This window comes from Babylonia areolata, chromosome 32, assembly GCF_041734735.1.
Source record: "Babylonia areolata isolate BAREFJ2019XMU chromosome 32, ASM4173473v1, whole genome shotgun sequence".
NCBI lineage: Eukaryota > Metazoa > Mollusca > Gastropoda > Neogastropoda > Buccinidae > Babylonia > Babylonia areolata.
This window is the reverse complement of record NC_134907.1, coordinates 6,529,217-6,546,009: the sequence shown is the minus strand read 5'-3', so window position 1 is coordinate 6,546,009 and position 16,793 is coordinate 6,529,217. Positions and strand designations below refer to the sequence as shown.

The window sequence follows — 16,793 nt, the reverse complement described above, 5'->3', positions numbered from 1 at the left end:
TGTGCGGCACCAGAAAGACTCTTCACGGGTTTAAGGAAGAAGAAGATTGTATCATTTCAACAGTTTGTTGTGTGTGTTTCATACATGCCGTGTTCCCCCCCCCCCCTCCCACTAATTGTTGGCATACGTGGAACCGAGTGATACTGGCCTGATCGGTGTTGTGGCGAACACAGAAAATGAACTACCAGCCCGTGGAAGACACAGAGAAGCGGAGACTGCACGAGTACCTGAAGGAGCAGATGGAGGAGGGGGAAAGGAGCAAACACCTGGAGAAGCTGAGGGACAGGCAGGAGTCCAACAAGGTGAGGCAGGAACAGGTGGAAGAGAGTGTGACCCACAGGTGTGGACCAGGTAGACGTGACACAATGACTCATCGAAGCAGTGGACAGTACACATAAATAACACGTACAGTCACCCGCACTCAGCTAAGTTGTGAATACCACATTTAAAAATAGGACATGGTTTGTTAATCACTCTAAGATGTAAGGATGGTTCGTAGCTTAAACGAGCTGCACAGATACACTGACATATTTCTCATTGTTTGTTCGTGTGAAGATGCCATTTGTACTGACAGTCTAAACTGACATCAACACTGCAGTGGTATGCATTGTCACACGCTGGTGGTTGTCGAGAGCAGCGCGGGAAAGGCAAGGAGCAAAACAAATGGTCACAGCTCACCCGCCTCGACATCCACAACCGACGGGCGCAATACCCGGGTGGTTAAAGCGTTGGACTTTCAGTCTGAGGGTCCCGGGTTCGAATCACGGTGACGGCGCCTGGAGGGTAAAGGGTGGAGATTTTTACGATCTCCCAGGTCAACATATGTGCAGACCTGCTAGTGCCTGAACCCCCTTCGTGTGTATATGCAAGCAGAAGATCAAATACGCACGTTAAAGATCCTGTAATCCATGTCAGCGTTCGGTGGGTTATGGAAACAAGAACATACCCAGCATGCACACCCCCGAAAGCGGAGTATGGCTGCCTACATGGCGGGGTAAAAACGGTCATACACGTAAAAGCCCACTCGTGTGCATACGAGTGAACGTGGGGGTTGCAGCCCACGAACGAAGAAGAAGAAGACATCCACAACCAACCAACAAAACCAATCAAACAGTTATAAATAGTCACATGCTGGGTTCATTTCGTCAGTTTTTAACTTGGAAAGCACATCGTTCAAATTCCTTGATGTAATAGGTGTCTGTCAACAATTTAATTGACGATTTTGCTCGTCTTAGTGGACGGAGTAAGTGATGATATGTAAGTGTTTTGAGTTGACCTGGTGTGCTGATGTAGACTACATGCGTATTGTATTTGTGTGACTTACACTAGTACCTTTGTATACATAAAGCAAAGCTTGTTAGCAATGAATCTATCACAAAGTGTTAACATTTTAAGTAGGCATGGCAATCATTCTGTGATGCCCCCCCGTGTTCCCAACAACACATTGTACTACAGTTATCCATGACGTACTGTTTCATCTGTGTGTTGTTTTTTTTTCATGCACCTGCGCACGTGCAGCATTTCTCGGAGTTTGACCAGCAGTGGGGGGCGTTCGGAGGGGGGGCCCCCAAAGACCGCGTCATCCGTAAAAAGGTCAACCTGGACAATGCCCTGTACCACTATGACAGACAGGTCAGTGTTGGTTCAGGGGCTGGGGCAATGCTTTGTCTGTGTTGTTGTTGGTGTTGGTGGTGTTTTTGTTGTTGGACAACGCTGTCTTTTTGTGTTGTTGTTGGTGTTGGTGGTGTTTTTGTTGTTGGACAACGCTGTCTTTTTGTGTTGTTGTTGGTGTTGGTGGTGTTTTTGTTGTTGGACAACGCTGTCTTTTTGTGTTGTTGTTGGTGTTAGTGGTGTTTTTGTTGTTGGACAACGCTCTTTTTGTGTTGTTGGTGTTGGTGGTGTTTTTGTTGTTGGACAACGCTGTCTTTTTGTGTTGTTGTTGGTGTTAGTGGTGTTTTTGTTGTTGGACAACACTCTTTTTGTGTTGTTGGTGTTGGTGGTGTTTTTGTTATCGGAAAACGCTGTCTTTTTGTGTTGGTGTTGGTGTTGGTGGTGTTTTTGTTGTTGGACAACGCTGTCTTTTTGTGTTGGTGTTGGTGGTGTTTTTGTTGTTGGACAACACTGTCTTTTTGTGTTGTTGTTGGTGTTGGTGGTGTTTTTGTTGTTGGACAACGCTGTCTTTTTGTGTTGTTGTTGGTGTTGGTGGTGTTTTTGTTGTTGGACAACACTGTCTTTTTGTGTTGGTGTTGGTGGTGTTTTTGTTGTTGGACAACGCTGTCTTTTTGTGTTGGTGTTGGTGGTGTTTTTGTTGTTGGACAACGCTGTCTTTTTGTGTTGTTGGTGTTGGTGGTGTTTTTGTTGTTGGACAACACTGTCTTTTTGTGTTGGTGTTGGTGTTTTTGTTTTGGACAACGCTGTCTTTTTGTGTTGTTGTTGGTGGTGTTGGTGGTGTTTTTGTTGTTGGACAACGCTGTCTTTTTGTGTTGTTGTTGGTGTTGGTGGTGTTTTTGTTGTTGGACAACGCTGTCTTTTTGTGTTGTTGGTGGTGTTGGTGGTGTTTTTGTTGTTGGACAACGCTGTCTTTTTGTGTTGTTGTTGGTGTTGGTGGTGTTTTTGTTGTTGGACAACGCTGTCTTTTTGTGTTGTTGTTTTTGGTGTTAGTGGTGTTTTTGTTGTTGGACAACACTCTTTTTGTGTTGTTGTTGGTGTTGGTGGTGTTTTTGTTGTTGGACACGCTGTCTTTTTGTGTTGTTGTTGGTGTTGGTGGTGTTTTTGTTGTTGGACAACGCTGTCTTTTTGTGTTGTTGTTGGTGTTGGTGGTGTTTTTGTTGTTGGACAACACTGTCTTTTTGTGTTGTTGTTGGTGTTGGTGGTGTTTTTGTTGTTGGACAACGCTGTCTTTTTGTGTTGTTGTTGGTGTTGGTGGTGTTTTTGTTGTTGGACAGCGCGGTCTTTTTGTGCTGTTGTTGGTGTTGGTGGTGTTTTTGTTGTTGGACAACACTGTCTTTTTGTGTTGTTGTTGGTGTTGGTGGTGTTTTTGTTGTTGGACAACGCTGTCTTTTTGTGTTGTTGTTGGTGTTGGTGGTGTTTTTGTTGTTGGACAACGCTGTCTTTTTGTGTTGTTGTTGTTGGTGTTGGTGTTGGTGGTGTTTTTGTTGTTGGACAACACTCTTTTTGTGTTGTTGGTGTTGGTGGTGTTTTTGTTGTTGGACAACGCTCGTTTTGTGTTGTTGTTGGTGTTGGTGGTGTTTTTGTTGTTGGACAACGCTGTTTTTTGTGTTGTTGGTGGTGTTTTTGTTGTTGGACAACGCTGTTTTTTTGTGTTGTTGTTGGTGTTGGTGGTGTTTTTGTTGTTGGACAACGCTGTCTTTTTGTGTTGTTGTTGGTGTTGGTGGTGTTTTTGTTGTTGGACAACGCTGTCTTTTTGTGTTGTTGGTGGTGTTGGCGGTGTTTTTGTTGTTGGACAACGCTGTCTTTTTGTGTTGTTGTTGGTGTTGGTGGTGTTTTTGTTGTTGGACAACGCTGTTTTTTGTGTTGGTGTTGGTGGTGTTTTTGTTGTTGGACAACACTGTCTTTTTGTGTTGGTGTTGGTGGTGTTTTTGTTGTTGGACAACACTGTCTTTTTGTGTTGTTGTTGGTGGTGTTTTTGTTGTTGGACAACGCTGTCTTTTTGTGTTATTGTTGGTTTGTTGGTGGTGTTTTTGTTGTTGGACAACGCTGTCTTTTTGTGTTGTTGTTGGTGGTGTTTTTGTTATCGGAAAACGCTGTCTTTTTGTGTTGTTGTTGGTGGTGTTTTTGTTGTTGGACAACGCTGTCTTTTTGTGTTGTTGTTGGTGTTGGTGGTGTTTTTGTTGTTGGACAACGCTGTCTTTTTGTGTTGTTGTTGGTGTTGGTGGTGTTTTTGTTGTTGGACAACACTGTCTTTTTGTGTTGTTGTTGGTGTTGGTGGTGTTTTTGTTGTTGGACAACGCTGTTTTTTGTGTTGGTGTTGGTGGTTTTTGTTGTTGTTGGACAAGGCTGCCTTTTTGCGTTGGTGTTGGTGTTGGTGGTGTTTTTGCTGTTGGTGTTGGTGGTGTTTTTGTTGTTGGACAACACTGTCTTTTTGTGTTGTTGTTGGTGGTATTACTGTTTGTTTTGTTTATTTTTTTTGTTATTAAAGACCTGTTACGCTTAGTTTATATCACAGGTTGACATTGTAGATGTGTTGGTTGGTTGTTAATTTTAGTATTGAAATACAGCAACAAAAAAAAGAGTTGCAAGTGTTTGATAGGATGTATGAGGCCAGAGGTAAAACCTTGCTTCTCTGTGCACTTCCGAACAGAGTGGAAGTCAAAAGTTGTCAACTTCGAGATTATCATTATTGAAAATGGACATATATCTCTTTTTTTTTTATACTATTTTGTTTGTTTTCTGCGATTGTTAGCTTATTGATTTCTGTTTCTTTATGATTTGAAGGCGATTCGGTTCTTCTGTGGTTATGTCTCAGTCATTCTGTTTGAGTGACCCTGCCTTTGTCTGGTTTCTTTCTTTGTTTTTTTCCCCACTGTCTGTCTGTCTGTATGTATGTGTGTGTCAGTGTGGGTCCTTGTTATCTGTCTATACTTTCATCTCCGTCTGTCTGTCTGTCTGTCTTTCCGTCTGTTTGTCTCTGTCTGTCTGTTCGTCTCTGTCTTTTTATCTCCCAGTCTGTCTCTGTCTGTCTGGTAGCCTGTCTCTCCCTGTTTGCCCGTCTGTCTCTCTCTCCCTCTCATGTCTGTTACGTAGTGTAGAATATGAATATCCACATGTTGCACAGTTTCGTGTTTGTGTTTAGTGTAGTAAAAAGTACTTAGCATGGTAGAGTAAAGTGTAGTGTAATGTGTTGCAGTTTTTACGATGCAGTAGTTAAGTGTTTGATGTGTTAGTATAAGGAACAGAGTATAGTGCAATATACTGAGTTGTGTAGTGTGGAACTGGGTGCGGTAGGGCAGTGTAGTGTCATGTAGTATAGTGTAGATAGCGTAGTGTAGTATTGTGCGATGGAGTATATGTAGCAGAGTTGTGTCGTGAAGTTTAGTTCAGAGTATTTCAGTCACTATATTGAAGTTTGCAACAGAACAATGTAGTTTTTAATCAGAAATACTGTGTAAAAGAACAGGTTTGTCTTAATACAGGAAGCGTAATATACCGTAGTGTTTTTGATGAGTGAAATACATTGCAATGTAATATACCGCATTGTTTTTTTTATGAGTTAAATACGGTACAGTGTATCGACATGCATTCTGTGTTCTTGCATTTGTGTTTCGTCTCGATCATGATTTATTACTTAATGCTCACAATACTTTCTTTTATTAGTGGAGTACTTGTATATATTATTATGCTCGCTTATGTTTCTGTATTATATCAACTTATGATCCATGCATATCTGTAACTAGTTTACACACTAACATAGTTTACACAGTGTATGAATTGTCAATGTAATGCTTTTACTACTGCTGTACAGTGTGTCCTGCGCGTATGTCATGTAGCACGTAGTTTAGTCCTAACTAACAACGTTACCACTGTAGATATGAAAAGGTGTTGTTGTAATGGGTCACATTATCTAAAAAAAAGGATATGTATATAGTGGTTGAAATTGCTGTTGGTGCGCGCGCGTGTGTGTGTATGTGTGTGTGTGTGTGGAGTATGGTGTGCGTGTGTGTGTTACGAGAGAGATAGAGATAGATAGATAGATGGAGGGAGAGAGAAAGAGAGAGAGAGAGAGAGTTTGTACTGACGAACAACACAATGAAGATGTTGCACGATGGTTCACTAACATGTGTGCAGGCATGCAAGAGCACGTTTAGCCTAAATTGTAGGGCTTGCACTCAGTTGTCATCAGTTGAGCTTACACTCTATTATTATCATTATCATTATCACCATCATTATTGTTATTATTGTTGTTATCATCATCATTATGGTTGTCGTTATTGTCATTATCATCAATTTTTCTGAACGTGTATTTTTGAGTCAAGGAGCAGCAAAGTCCTTCAAGTCGTGCACTGAGCACTTTAAGTTTGTTGGTATTTATTCGGCGGAAATATTAAATGACATCCAAACTAAATAAACAACGAGAACAACAAGAACAAAAGAGAAATAAAGAGATAGAAATCGTGGAACTGCGAGAAATCGTGGGCTAACAGTCCCGTTTCGCCATGGTGTTATGTCCTGAAGAACGGCACAATAGTCCGATTTTCCTCACACCTGAAAAACTGAAACTGAAAAAAACAAAAAAACAAAAAAACCTCTTGAAAAGATCCACCGCCGGATCGTCACAGCTACCGATACATTCTGTAACGAGCAAACATCTTAACGCTGAAATGATATCAGTCATGTTGCTATTGCCCAGCTGTACGCTAAGGGGACAATTCAAGGCTGATACATTATTTTCAATTATCAGGTTTTTTTTGGTGGTACATACACGGTTTGGTCTTTGTTGCTCTTTGTCTCAAGCCTTTCCATGTTTGTGCTGACTGTGTGTGTGCTGACTGTGTGTGCTGACTCAGCAGACACGTAGCGAGGGATCTCTCCGCTACTCGTCTGAACCGGTTATACGGGGGACCCCCACCCGCTGGAAAGGTGGGTGTGATGACGCGTTATCGTGACGTCATTGCTACTGATTGCGTAGCGAGACGTCGATGATGTCATGATTTGGCAAAGTCTAATCTTTTTTTTTTTAAAGTTTTTTTTCCCCCCTCCCAATAATAACAGTTTTGTCGATAGGTTAGTATGTTTTAAAAGTGTTACTTGTTTGGTGGTTCGTTGGAAGAGGAAAATCCGTAAAAACAATATTCCCATCATCTTTGCGAAATCATTGTGTGCAAATGTTTATAAAGCATTGATAGCCTAGTTCTATAAAGAATTATAATTATTATTATTATCATTATTATTATTATCAACAAATCACGTATGTCACGGTTCACATGTAACCTGCTTTATGAAATAAGCACACAGCATCCGTTTCAGTTTCTCACGGAGGCGTCACTGCGTTCGGACAAATCCACACACGCTGCATGCACTATATCTGCCAGGCACATGCCTGACCAGCAGCATAACCCACCGCGCTTAGTCAGGCCTTGAGTGCATGCACATATCTGCGTATCTAAAAGATGGGATTTCGGTTACAGAATGTTGACAGACAACTCGATTGTCGCCGTGGGTTTTTTTGTTTCTTTTTTTTTCCCCTTCCTGTGCCAAGTGCGTGCTGCTCACGGGACCTCCTAACGTCTCATCCGAATGACTAGACGCTCAGTTTGATTTTTCAATTATTGTTCCTTTTTTATGATATTTTACTGTGATATTGTATTCGCAGTTGTCTGCACGAAGCACGTTTGATAATAATAATAATAATAATAATGGTACTTATATAGCGCTGAATCTTGTGCATAGACAAATCTAAGCGCTTTCGCACCAGTCATTCACACGCATGCATAACTCTAAAACTGGAGAAACTAAAGACAAGGGAGAGACAGGGAACGGAGGCTATTTTGGGAAGAGGTGGGTTTTAAGGGCAGACTTGAAAGAGCTGAGTGTGGAGACTTGACGAAGCGAAAGAGGAAGTTCATTCCAATTGCAAGGTCCAGAGACAGAGAAAGAACGGCGGCCAACAGTCGAGAGTTTGAATCTGGGTATGCGTAAGTGGAGTGGATCCGAAGCTGATCGTAGTGAGCGAGATGGAGTGTAGAGGTGAAGGCAGCCACAGAGATAGGAAGGGGCTGATTTGTGAATACATTTGTAGCATAGAGTGCTGATCTTGTACTTTATTCGGTGTGAGACAGGGAGCCAGTGGAAATGTTGCAAAAGAGGAGTGATGTGCTCAGATCTTTTCTTTCTGAGGACGAGTCGGGCAGCAGAATTTTGTATGCGCTGAAGGAACTGAATGGATGAAGCAGGCAAACCAGACAATAGAGAGTTACAGTAGTCAAGGCGAGAGAGAATGAGAGAAACGACAAGTTTAGATGTTGCGTCAGTGGACAGATATTTCCGAATGGAAGCACGTTTAATAAAAGAACTAATACACCAATAACATTTTATATCAATACAATGCCTTTGGTTAGTATTGCAGTATTACTAAATCACTTGAAAGTTTTAGTAGTGATGTGAAATCTGTAGTTGTTTTGATTAAAAAAAAAAAAACAACTAACTAAAACAGGGTTGAAATAGTGTTGATTTGTGTGTGTGTGTGTGTGTGTGTGTGTGTGTGTGTGTGTGTGTGTGTGTGTGTGTGTGTGTGTGTGTGTGTGTGTGTAAAGGCCTTGAAGAGGAGCTCTTAAGGTCAAGTCATTCAGGTTCTGGATGTGATGTGTGTGCGCACGCGTATTTTTGTGTATGATACTATATCGTCCCCAACCTGTCAATTGTTGTGTATCTTTCAGTTGTGAATCGCACATCGTAGGTAAACCATTGTCCTATTGTTGTTTCATTTTATTTTATTTCGTTTTGTTTTCTTTTCTTTCTTTCTCATTTTTTTTTTTTTATAATTATTTTACTGTTTTGATCGCGTTATTCCTTTTCTTAAATTCGTGAGTTGTTCAAATCCTGGTATAATTTGGTTGGTGACTGTGGTTTGTTGACGCAGTAATGTTGGCGTGGAACTGAAATGATTGTTCTACTTACTCTACCTGTGTGTGTGTGTGTGTGTGTTATTTCTGTAACAATGCTATTGTTTCCACAACCATCGTCACAACACGCACCTTCATTACATCTTCACCGTTGCTGGTAACATACCTCTGTCTGCTTCTTTGGCTGTAATCAACTATATTATGATTATTTCCATTTTTTCTCGACTCCCTGATTCCCCTTTCTCTCCCCTTCCTCTCCCCCCACTCTTTTCCTCTCTGTCACCCCCCTCTCTCTCTGTCTCTCTGTCACCCCCTCTCTCTCTCTGTCACCACCCTCTCTCTCTCTGTCACCCCCCCTCTCTCTCTGTCACCACCCTCTCTCTCTCTGTCACCCCCCCTCTCTCTCTGTCACCCCCCCTCTCTCTCTGTCACCCTTTCTCTCTCTCTGTCACCCCCCCCCTCTCTCTCTGTCACCACCCTCTCTCTCTCTGTCACCCCCCCCTCTCTCTCTGTCACCCCCTCTCTCTCTCTGTCACCCTTCTCTCTCTCTCCACATCTCTTTCTCTCTCTGTCACCACCCCCCTCTCTCTCTCTGTCTCCCCTCTCTCTCTCTGCCCCCCCCCTCTCTCTCCATCACCCTCTTCCTCCCTCTCTCTCTCCACCTTTCTTTCTCTCTCTGTCTCCCCTCTCTCTCTCTGCCCCCCCCCCTCTCTCTCCATCACCCTCTTCCCCCCTCTTCTCTCTCTCCATCCCCCTCCCCCCCATCCCCCCGCCCCTCTCTCTCCACCTTCCTTTCTCTCTCATTCAATAAACTGATTAACAGCGTGTGGTGTCGCACTACTAACCCGTCAACAAAGTGTTTCTTTTCAACTAATATTCACATAGCTGTCATTATTTTCCATCCTTTTGCTAAACCTTTTGTTGCTTGATTTGTATTGGAAACAAAACAGGTGAATAATCCTTCATATCAGAAGAGGTATCTCGAGGAGGATGTGCGTCATCATCATTCCAGTGACGTCACACCTCGCTACGTCAAAAACACGGTGCAAAGCAAGAGTTCTAACCTCTACGAATACCCCAGCGACAAATCTCCACGGGTAATTTATTGAATTGTTAAGAGGACACATTGATGTCATCACTTTGCATGCTGCTAATGAAGAGAGTAGATAGAAGTATGTTAGAAAATGTACGACATTATTGACTGAAGGTGAGTAGAACACACTCAGATTGTTATGAATCATGAAAATAATTATCATATAGCTCAGAAAATAATATTTCGCTGTGTATGATGATGTGATTAGTAAAGAGATTGGAAAGACGTGTGTTGTAGAACAATAAAGAAAAGTCACTGCTGAGAATGACAAAGTACTGATTAAGCCAACACCGGAAAGATTTCTGAATGAAAGCCTCCATACCGAGATCGCGTGTAGAAGATGATAAAATGGATAGGAAATGCTTTGTTGAAAAAAAAAAAAAACAACCCCCCAAAAAAAATACAACAACAAAAAACAAAACAAAACAACAACAACAAAAAACAAAACGAAAACAACAACAAAAAAACAAAACAAAACAAAACAAACAAACAAAAAAATTTAAAAAAAACAACGATAACAACAACCCAAGCAACAACAACAACAAACAGAAAACAGGAAAGATCAACAACAGCCCCAGGTTTCCACCAGGACAGGCGGTGTCCAGCCATAGCACTTGATCGTCTGAGGACTGCCCAACACAGTCTCCGCTCATTTCTAGTGCATGTCAACTTCTTCATTTTGTTTTCCTGTTCTACATAAAAAGAAAGAAAAAAAAGGCACAACAACAGTTTTTACTGGTATCAAGTACTTCTAACAGTAGAAGCAGGCAAATATTCGTGTGTTTTTCCCTCCGCATTTTATACTTACTTTTTTCAAAAATGAAATCTTCGCTTTACTTTTCCTTCTACTTTATACATGTATCACGAAGTAGTAGTAGTAGTAGTAGTAGTAGTAGTAGTAGTAGTAGTAGTTTTACTGACAAATAAAATCAAATAGTAGTTGTTCGTAGAAGCATTAGCGGTTGTAGCTTCATTAACAAAACTATACAATGGCGGTAGTAGTCAACTGTGGCTTCATATCATCATTATGTGCTTATTTTACTGACATTTTGTTTCGTTTGATTATGATTTCGTCATTTTATTTTATATTTACTAAAAGAAGGACCATGGGTTGTAGCAAAAAGACATACCACCGGGTACGGAAAAGAAGGTGTTTACCTTTTTTCAGTTTGATTCTTTTTCGCCATTTCATCTTCTCAGCTGTTCGATTCTTAGTGTTGTGAAAGCCCTGTTAATCATATGTAATTCACTGGATATTTCTTCCTCTGCCTCGTGTTTTCAGTGTGTCTCATCCGATACACTGTCTTGATTTCTTCTCTTCTGTTTTGGTCTTTTATTATGTTTCTTCCATTTGATCATTTTTGGTTTGGGTTTTTTGTTTTTTGTTTTTTTTTGCCCCCCCCCCCCCCCTGTTTTTTTTCTGGTTTTATTTCTTGTTCTAAAAGAACAAACGAAACGTGTAAACAAGATACACAAATAGCGTTGAAATGAACGTAGACGTGAATGAATGAATGAATGAATGAAAGGACGAATCAAGGAATGGTAGAACACTTGAACGAATATATAAATGGCTGACCAGTGAATGAATTTATTTGGAATTTTTCAGAATTCTCAGGAACGTTGTTGTGTGTGCATATATGTTTGCTTGTGTGTGAATGCGCGTACATACATACATACATACATACATACATATATCTGTGTGTGTGTGTGTGTGTGTGTGTGTGTGTGTGTGTGTGTGTGTGTGTGTGTGTGATGGAGATGACATGAGTGTGAAAGCTTGCCTGTGCGTATGATTATGCAAGATGCTCAGTTAGTCTATCACTTTAAATTTCAAATTTGAATAAACTCTATACATAATAGAAAAAAAACCTAATAGATTTACTATGAAAGAACCATGTAGAAGCCCATGTATATGATTGCTATACTAAGCGGTTGATGGCTGTGATGTTACTGCGTTTCAGTGTTCCCCGTTTTGATTTGTTTTATCTGCTATATTTTGAATGATTATTTATTGTATCATTTTATTTTACCGTATCCTTTAATAAAAAAAAAAATTCCAGTTCTGTATTGTGTATCTTATTATTAACCTTTCCTTCGATAGTAGCGTAGCTGACTGCGTGTTTACATAGTTATTGTTTGTTGAAATATTATATTGCTTTAACCGAACATGTATCACAATTCCACCTGCTAACCGTGTAATCATTTGTTTACCATTTTTTCTTCTGTGAATGCTGTTGAATTATCCGAATCTGTTACTTTCTGGATACATTTTTCAGTCCTTCAGTTTAGTGTTTGTGTATTTTTCCTGTATACATGTTGTTAATTGTTTAGTGGAGAGACACAAACTGTTCAGCTGATGTCGAGGTGTGGTTTTCTTTTGCAGTCGGCACAACGAGGCTATGCTCCGTGGGCCACAGAGTCTGCGCATGTGCGTTGAACGGCCAATCAGGAACCAGATATAAATAGAAACACTGTTGACTGACTTCAGGAATTCGATGGATAGACCTCTCGAACTCAGCATTTATATTTTGGTTGATGAATTGATTTTATTCATGTTGGGATTTTACTCTTTGTCTTTCGAATTTTTTTTCGAAGAATTGCCAACATTTAGTGAGTCCTGTGCATGTATGATGTCAGTGGTTTGTGTTTGAAGTAAGCCATGCTTATCACTCACACAATACCTAAAGTTACATACATCTAAATGTTTATGTAATCCGCAGCATTGTGTTTTGCATTGGGTTTCGTTGTACTGTATTATGTCATGTTGTGTCGTATCATGTTGTGTTGTAGTCTGTAGTATTGTATTGTGTGATGTTGTGTCGTATTATGTTGTGTTGTAGTCCATAATATTGTGTAATGTTGTGTCGTATCATGTTGTGTTGTAGTCTGTAGTATTGTATTGTGTCATGTTGTGTTGTATTATGTTGTGTTGTAGTCTGTAATATTGTATTGTGTCATGTTGTGTCGTATTATGTTGTGTTGTAGTATTGTATTGTGTAATGTTGTGTCGTATTATGTTGTGTTGTAGTCCATAATATTGTGTAATGTTGTGTCGTATCATGTTGTGTTGTAGTCTGTAGTATTGTATTGTGTAATGTTGTGTCGTATTGCGTTGTGTTGTAGTCTGTAGTATTGTATTGTGTAATGTTGTGTCGTATTGTGTTGTAGTCTATAATATTGTGTAATGTTGTGTCGTATTATGTTGTGTTGTTGTCTATAATATTGTGTCATGTTGTGTTGTATTATGTTGTGTTGTAGTCTGTAATATTGTATTGTGTCATGTTGTGTCGTATTATGTTGTGTTGTAGTCTATAGTATTGTACTGTAGTTATACTTTTCATTAGTGGGGTGATTTTGTTTGACGGTATCTGAATGAATTGAAAAAAAAAACTGATCAATGACATGTACAATCAATGGACGTTCATGTCTAGAATAGCCTTTTCTTAGAACAGTAAAATTTGCTCATTTGGCAAAAAATAATAAGTTCTTTTTATATGATAATCTTAGAGGATCAAAGTGCAAGTCCATTGCGAGTGTTTCATTGAGTTAGCTTTTCCAATCTAACTGGCTTATAATTATCGTGATTTGATAATGCACAGTATTATTCTCGTAACAAATTCCTTGCATCATTAACATAATCCAGCTAAATCAAATCTACTAGTTTTCTAAAAAAAACTGTCATTCACTCACACATGGAAGCTCACGAAAATTACGTTTCCGGATCGTAACTCATGGAGAGATACGATTGTCAAACTGAGAATGCTTTGTCAGAACCGTTAAATTTGTTGCACTGATTACGTGTTTTCAGGGAAAACGTCTATGTATTCTCATGCCATACATACACTGTTCACAAAAAAGTTAAGGACCACTACATAAAAGCAGGTGTGTTTTCACACAAAGCTAGAAATTTAAAAAAAAAATCGATAAATGATTTAAATGAAGAAGGGTGCATGATTATGGTCTGTCACTGGTCTCCCATTAGATACACAGACATCTGTTTCAGGTGTATGTACACCACAGACAGCTTGAAAAATGCGTTGGAAATCTGTATTTCAGCAAAACATTTACAGATATTCAGTGATTTACAAACGATACTTGTGTTGTTTTCATTATGAATTAGGGACTGCAAGCTTGTGTTGTTTTCATTATGAATTAGGGACTGCAAGCTTGTGTTGTTTTCATTATGAATTAGGGACTGCAAACTTGTGTTGTTTTCATTATGAATTAGGGACTGCAAACGTGTGTTGTTTTCATTATGAATTAGGGACTGCAAACTTGTGTTGTTTTCATTATGAATTAGGGACTGCAAGCTTGTGTTGTTTTCATTATGAATTAGGGACTGCAAGCTTGTGTTGTTTTCATTATGAATTAGGGACTGCAAGCTTGTGTTGTTTTCATTATGAATTAGGGACTGCAAGCTTGTGTTGTTTTCATTATGAATTAGGGACTGGAACCTTGTGTTGTTTTCATTATGAATAAGAGACTGCAAGCTTGTGTTGTTTTCATTATGAATAAGAGACTGCAAGCTTGTGTTGTTTTCATTATGAATGAGGGACTGCAAGCTTGTGTTGTTTTCATTATGAATTAGGGACTGCAAGCTTGTGTTGTTTTCATTATGAATAAGAGACTGCAAGCTTGTGTTGTTTTCATTATGAATTAGGGACTGCAAGCTTGTGTTGTTTTCATAATGAATAAAGGACTGCAAGCTTGTGTTGTTTTCATTATGAATAAGGGACTGCAAGCTTGTGTTGTTTTCATTATGAATTAGGGACTGCAAGCTTGTGTTGTTTTCATTATGAATAAGGGACTGCAAGCTTGTGTTGTTTTCATTATGAATTAGGGACTGCAAACTTGTGTTGTTTTCATTATGAATTAGGGACTGCAAGCTTGTGTTGTTTTCATTATGAATTAGGGACTGCAAGCTTGTGTTGTTTTCATTATGAAGAAGGGACTGCAAGCTTGTGTTGTTTTCATTATGAAGAAGGGACTGCAAGCTTGTGTTGTTTTCATTATGAATTAGGGACTGCAAACTTGTGTTGTTTTCATTATGAATTAGGGACTGCAAGCTTGTGTTGTTTTCATTATGAATAAGGGACTGCAAGCTTGTGTTGTTTTCATTATGAATTAGGGACTGCAAACTTGTGTTGTTTTCATTATGAATTAGGGACTGGAACCTTGTGTTGTTTTCATTATGAATTAGGGACTGCGAGCTTGTGGTTTTTTTTATTATGAAGAAGGGACTGCAAGCTTGTGTTGTTTTCATTATGAAGAAGGGACTGCAAGCGCAAGAAAACACCCCTGGTTGTGTATGACTGGTGCTCGGTACATTAGCTGCAGTGATAAGAAACTCTAGGGAGAGCTGGATAGTACAAGGTCTTCAGAGAAGAAGCCCGCCTCAGTCAAGTGTTTCGGCCCTTAACTCCATACACTCCAAGGGGGCTGAGCCGGCCCGTGTGCTGAACATTCAGCATCATTTCACCCTGCCTTCTGTGTGCTCCGAAGTGGTCTGTATCTTATGGTCAACCCTGTATGTTAACCTAACGTCTTGGCTTTTATCCCTGACCCCTAAAAAGAAAATGATGTAACTGAAATTATTTAGACTATGAATAATACATTTTTTGGTATTTGGGAAATCGTAGTGTACATAATCATAAGCAAAACGTTGGCATGCTGATGTCCATGTTATTTTCCATTTTTATTTTGTAGTTGACATTATCATCACAATCATAATCATCATCATCATCATCATTATCATAATCATCATTAATTCTTTCCATTGATTTTTCAAGGGGATAAAATGAATATCTGACAGCACTGGCACGATGATAGTAGTGATTATCAGTATTAATGACATGACATTTTTTTGCTGTGATAATCGGAATGATAATGATTACCATAAAATTGGTAATTTCCAAGAACCCGTCCTGTGCAAAGATACTGTGATACAAGCTACATTGGTTCCTTGCCTTTATTCACGTTTAATATCATCTTCTTTTGTGAATGTATGGTGCCCATCAGTGCATGTTGGAATGGCGTGGTTATACAACTGAATAAAATCAAATCATGTTGCTTGAAGCCCAGCCCACTATAATAGGTGTCATGTATAGTATTGAAAGGTCAGTTAAAAGAACGTTAGAGAGAGCAATGAGAGGTGCCGTGTATAAAATTGAAAGGTCAGTTAAAAGAACGTTAGAAAGAGCAATGAGAGGTGCCGTGTATAAAATTGAAAGGTCAGTTAAAAGAACGCTAGAAAGAGCAATGAGAGGTGCCGTGTATAAAATTGAAAGGTCAGTTAATTAAAAGAACGTTAGAAAGAGCAATGAGAAATGCCGTGTATAAAATTGAAAGGTCAGTTAAAAGAACGTTAGAGCAATGAGAGATGCCGTGTATAAAATTGAAAGGTCAGTTAAAAGAACGTTAGAAAGAGCAATGAGAGATGCCGTGTATAAAATTCAAAGGTCAGTTAAAAGAAGTCAGTTAAAAGAACGTTGGAAAGAGCAATGAGAGGTGCCATGTATAAAATTGAAAGGTCAGTTAAAAGAAGTCAGTTAAAAGAACGTTGGAAAGAGCAATGAGAGGTGCCGTGTATAAAATTGAAAGGTCAGTTAAAAGAAGTCAGTTAAAAGAACGTTGGAAAGAGCAATGAGAGGTGCCATGTATAAAATTGAAAGGTCAGTTAAAAGAAGTCAGTTAAAAGAACGTTGGAAAGAGCAATGAGAGGTGCCGTGTATAAAATTGAAAGGTCAGTTAAAAGAACGTTAGAGAGAGCAATGAGAGGTGCCGTGTATAAAATTGAAAGGTCAGTTAAAAGAACGTTGGAAAGAGCAATGAGAGGTGCCGTGTATAAAATTGAAAGGTCAGTTAAAAGAACGTTAGAGAGAGCAATGAGAGGTGCCGTGTATAAAATTGAAAGGTCAGTTAAAAGAACGTTAGAGAGAGCAATAAAAGGAGCCATGTATAGTATTGAAAGGTCAGTTAAAAGAACATCAGAAAGACAAATTCACGCACGTCCAGCCCAGTCCAAGTAAAATCTAACCAAGTTAAACACATTGAAAATGATATAAAAAGACAGCTAAAACCATAAACTAAAATCAATGAAAAGAAATTATGAGCAAATATTA

At 39.4% G+C, this 16,793-nt stretch overlaps 1 protein-coding gene across 6 annotated transcripts in view; it reads left to right on the top strand.

Moving 5' to 3' along the window:
* Positions 1-16,567, top strand: part of LOC143276579 (uncharacterized) — a 110,465-nt gene extending 93,898 nt beyond the window's left edge. For 3 of the 6 annotated variants that reach the window (XM_076581173.1, XM_076581175.1, XM_076581172.1), the window contains 4 exons: positions 174-302; positions 1,519-1,632; positions 9,530-9,676; positions 12,056-16,567. In XM_076581173.1, coding sequence (XP_076437288.1) covers positions 174-302; positions 1,519-1,632; positions 9,530-9,676; positions 12,056-12,109 — 444 coding nt within the window. In that variant the 3' untranslated portion in view covers positions 12,110-16,567. Of the gene's footprint in view, positions 1-173; positions 303-1,518; positions 1,633-6,527; positions 6,598-9,529; positions 9,677-12,055 lie in introns of those variants that run through there. The other 3 variants (XM_076581174.1, XM_076581176.1, XM_076581177.1) reach the window with 3 other exon arrangements.
* The last annotated feature ends 226 nt before the right edge of the window (positions 16,568-16,793 follow it).